Below are 2,956 nucleotides of genomic sequence, written 5' to 3'. Positions count from 1 at the left end.
CAGGGATCCAGGATAAGCAAACCCCTGCCAACTTCCACATGTGACTTCCACATACTTGGTGGCTTCTAAGGTCACTCTGGGTGTTGATATCCAGCTAGCAGTTGGGTAAAGAGTGTGGAGGAAGGTGTGGTTTGTTTTAAATGAGCCTGGCCTAGACATGACATATATCACTTCTGCCCACATTCCACTGGCCAGAATTAGACTTCCTGCTCTAGACCGGTACCAGGAAAAATGTCTTGGTTTGGACCGCTGGTTCCTACAACCCAACATCATGGCAAGGAAGCACAAACCTCTGATGGTCCGTTAGCTACATCTGCCACAGATGCACCGTAGGAACATATCATTTACTTAAGCTTTACGACACTGGCTTTCTTCCTCTCTTTTTTGCTTTTATACGTGTCTTTTGCTGAAGGCAAATTTTTAAAGTGTGGAAAACCATTACCTCATAAATAGATAGAGTATGTACACTGTTTCAGACTTGGTGGGGATCGGGAGAAGATACTATCAATGAAAAGGCTTGAAAAGATGCATATCTTTGACCCAGGGACACTTGTAAGGATGTTTCCTAAGGAAATTAGTGAATTACTACTTATATTTTGTGTACAAATATATTTATAATAGTGACACAGTGTAAGCAACCTAGATACCCAACAATAAAGTCCCATTTAAATTATGATTCAAACAAATAAGGAATACTATGTAAGTGCTTGTAATAATTACGTAGATACCTGCAAACTTAAAAATATGTGTTATGATAAAATATAAGACACCTAAAATAGTGTAAAAAAATTGTTTAAAACAAATCAATTACTTAGAGCAAAAAGGTTGGAGGACATATATTAAAATGTTTATAGTATTTATCCTTGGGTAGTATGACTATGGTTGTTTTTGCTTTCTTCTTTTACACCTTTATGTAGTATCTCAATGTTTTATCATAAAAAAACAATGAAGCTATTTTCAGTTTGAAACAAACATTAAAATACGTAGATGAAGTGTATTGGGGCTTAGGGGATTGAAAGTGAGTGTGAGTCAGACTGGCCTCCTGTGCCCTGCCTGTCTATTGGACCTGTCACTTAACACTCAAGTTGCTATCAGAAGCACTTTTCTCTGTTGAAGTGACTGCCTTTTGTCACGCCATCTCCAGGTTATAATGGGAGGGGAGGATAAGCCTCAGAGCAGTCGGCAGCAGCTCTGTGGGTTGGTGGTTGGGGCTCGCCATGCCTCCAGCCTCCGCATGGGGAACACCATCAGGGCCCTCGTGGCCTTCATTCCTGCTGACTGCTGCCAGAACTTCGTGGTTGGAGACCTTCGGGAGATGCCACTAGACAAGATGGTGGATCTGAGTGGGAACCAGTTACGCCGCTGCCCTGTGCACGTGTGCTCCTTCCGGGAGCTGGTCAAGCTCTACCTGAGTGACAACCACCTTAGCAGCCTGCCTCTGGAGCTGGGGCAGCTGCAGAATCTACAGATTCTGGCCTTGGATTTCAACAACTTCAAGGCTCTGCCTCAGGTGGTGTGTACTTTGAAACAGCTCTGCATTCTCTACCTGGGCAACAACAAACTCTGCGATCTCCCCAATGAACTGAGCCTGCTCCAGAATCTCCGGACCTTGTGGGTTGAGGCCAACTGCCTCACTCAGCTGCCAGATGTGGTCTGTGAGCTCAGTCTCCTTAAGACTCTGCATGCTGGTTCCAACGCCCTGCGTCTGCTGCCAGGCCAGCTGCGACGCCTCCAGGAGCTGAGGACCATCTGGCTCTCGGGTAACCTGCTGACAGACTTCCCCCCTGTGCTGCTTCACATGCCCTTTCTGGAGGTGATCGATGTGGACCGGAACAGTATCCGCTACTTCCCCAGCCTGGCCCACCTGTCAAGCCTGAAGGTGGTTATCTACGACCACAATCCTTGCAGGAATGCACCCAAGGTGGCCAAAGGCGTGCGCCGTGTGGGAAGATGGGCAGAGGAGACACCAGAACCTGATCCCAGAAAAGCCAGGCGCTATGCTTTGGTCAAGGAAGAAAGCCAGGAGGCACAGGCACCAACCCTGCCTCATCTACTTCCTCCATCCGACTCCTGAGAGGCTTCAGTGGTAGGTCGACGCCAAGAACCCAACTCCAGCATCTTCTGGAGACCTCTCCACTAAAGTGACAAAGATTGCTCTGGGATATCTGGGGTATCTCTGCCCGTGGGGGTTGATGGAGTCAGATAAAATCCCTAAATCACACCAAGAAGAAAAATTTCTGGCAAATAGTATCTCTCCCAAAGGGAAATTGTGTGATATAAGTAGCATGACAACTCTTTGCCAGAAAATCAGCCTCTCCAAGAAGGTATTTCAAAATACTGAAGAGTAAAGAGTAGTTGGTCATGATGCTCAGGAGCTCCTCAAATTAAGGTACCTTATTTGTTATAGAACTCACCTAAAAGTTCGGATGGCCTGTCTCCAGCCTTTTATAGGATATATTTTCTACTACGAGTGACCATAAATGGTATGAAAACATTACTAATTCAGGACCCTTTCTACCTAATCGGTCAGACTCAGACTTTGTTGTTACAAAAGCACAAGATAAAGTTTTTTCTAACGAATGCTGAGAAGACCCCTGATGGAGAATGTCTCCTGGTGGAGACATTTAAAGAGACATAGCTGTCACTTTAAACATGACTGGTTTGTGCTGACTTAGCTCATTTTCCCTGAAAGGTTTGACCCAAGGTCTGCTCTCAGTTGTTCACCCTCACCGACAATAGAAGTCACCTAGAAAGCAGAAGCTTTGGCAACGTGGTCTCCTTAAAACCAAGCCCAGCTGCAACCCTTGGCTGCTTCCATGGAGCAGAGCTCTTCTGTTTATTCACGTTAATGGACCTGAGCAGAACTGAATCCCCTTCCATGAGGGAAACCACATGTTCAGATTCATACCAGGTTAATGGTAGTAGGTGGTAAATTTAATCACTTGAAACAAGCATT

The 2,956-nt window shown here is 45.5% G+C and overlaps 1 protein-coding gene across 1 annotated transcript; it reads left to right on the top strand.

Annotated features, from left to right (window-relative positions):
* Positions 1-868: 868 nt before the first annotated feature.
* Positions 869-2,216, top strand: LRRC10 (leucine rich repeat containing 10). Its single transcript, XM_039865578.1, has one exon. The coding sequence runs from the start codon at positions 1,151-1,153 to the stop codon at positions 2,072-2,074; it is 924 nt and encodes a 307-aa protein (XP_039721512.1). The 5' UTR covers positions 869-1,150; the 3' UTR covers positions 2,075-2,216.
* Positions 2,217-2,956: the final 740 nt, after the last annotated feature.

This window comes from Pteropus medius, unplaced genomic scaffold, assembly GCF_902729225.1.
Source record: "Pteropus medius unplaced genomic scaffold, Ma_sr-lr_union100, whole genome shotgun sequence".
Taxonomy (NCBI): domain Eukaryota; kingdom Metazoa; phylum Chordata; class Mammalia; order Chiroptera; family Pteropodidae; genus Pteropus; species Pteropus medius.
The sequence above is the reverse complement of the archived record's forward strand: the minus strand, read 5'-3'. Positions and strand labels throughout refer to the sequence as shown.

Coding starts and splice junctions, on each gene's coding strand:
- LRRC10 (XM_039865578.1), top strand. CDS start 1,151: ATGGGAGGGGAGGATAAGCCTCAGAGCAGTCGGCAGCAGCTCTGTGGG.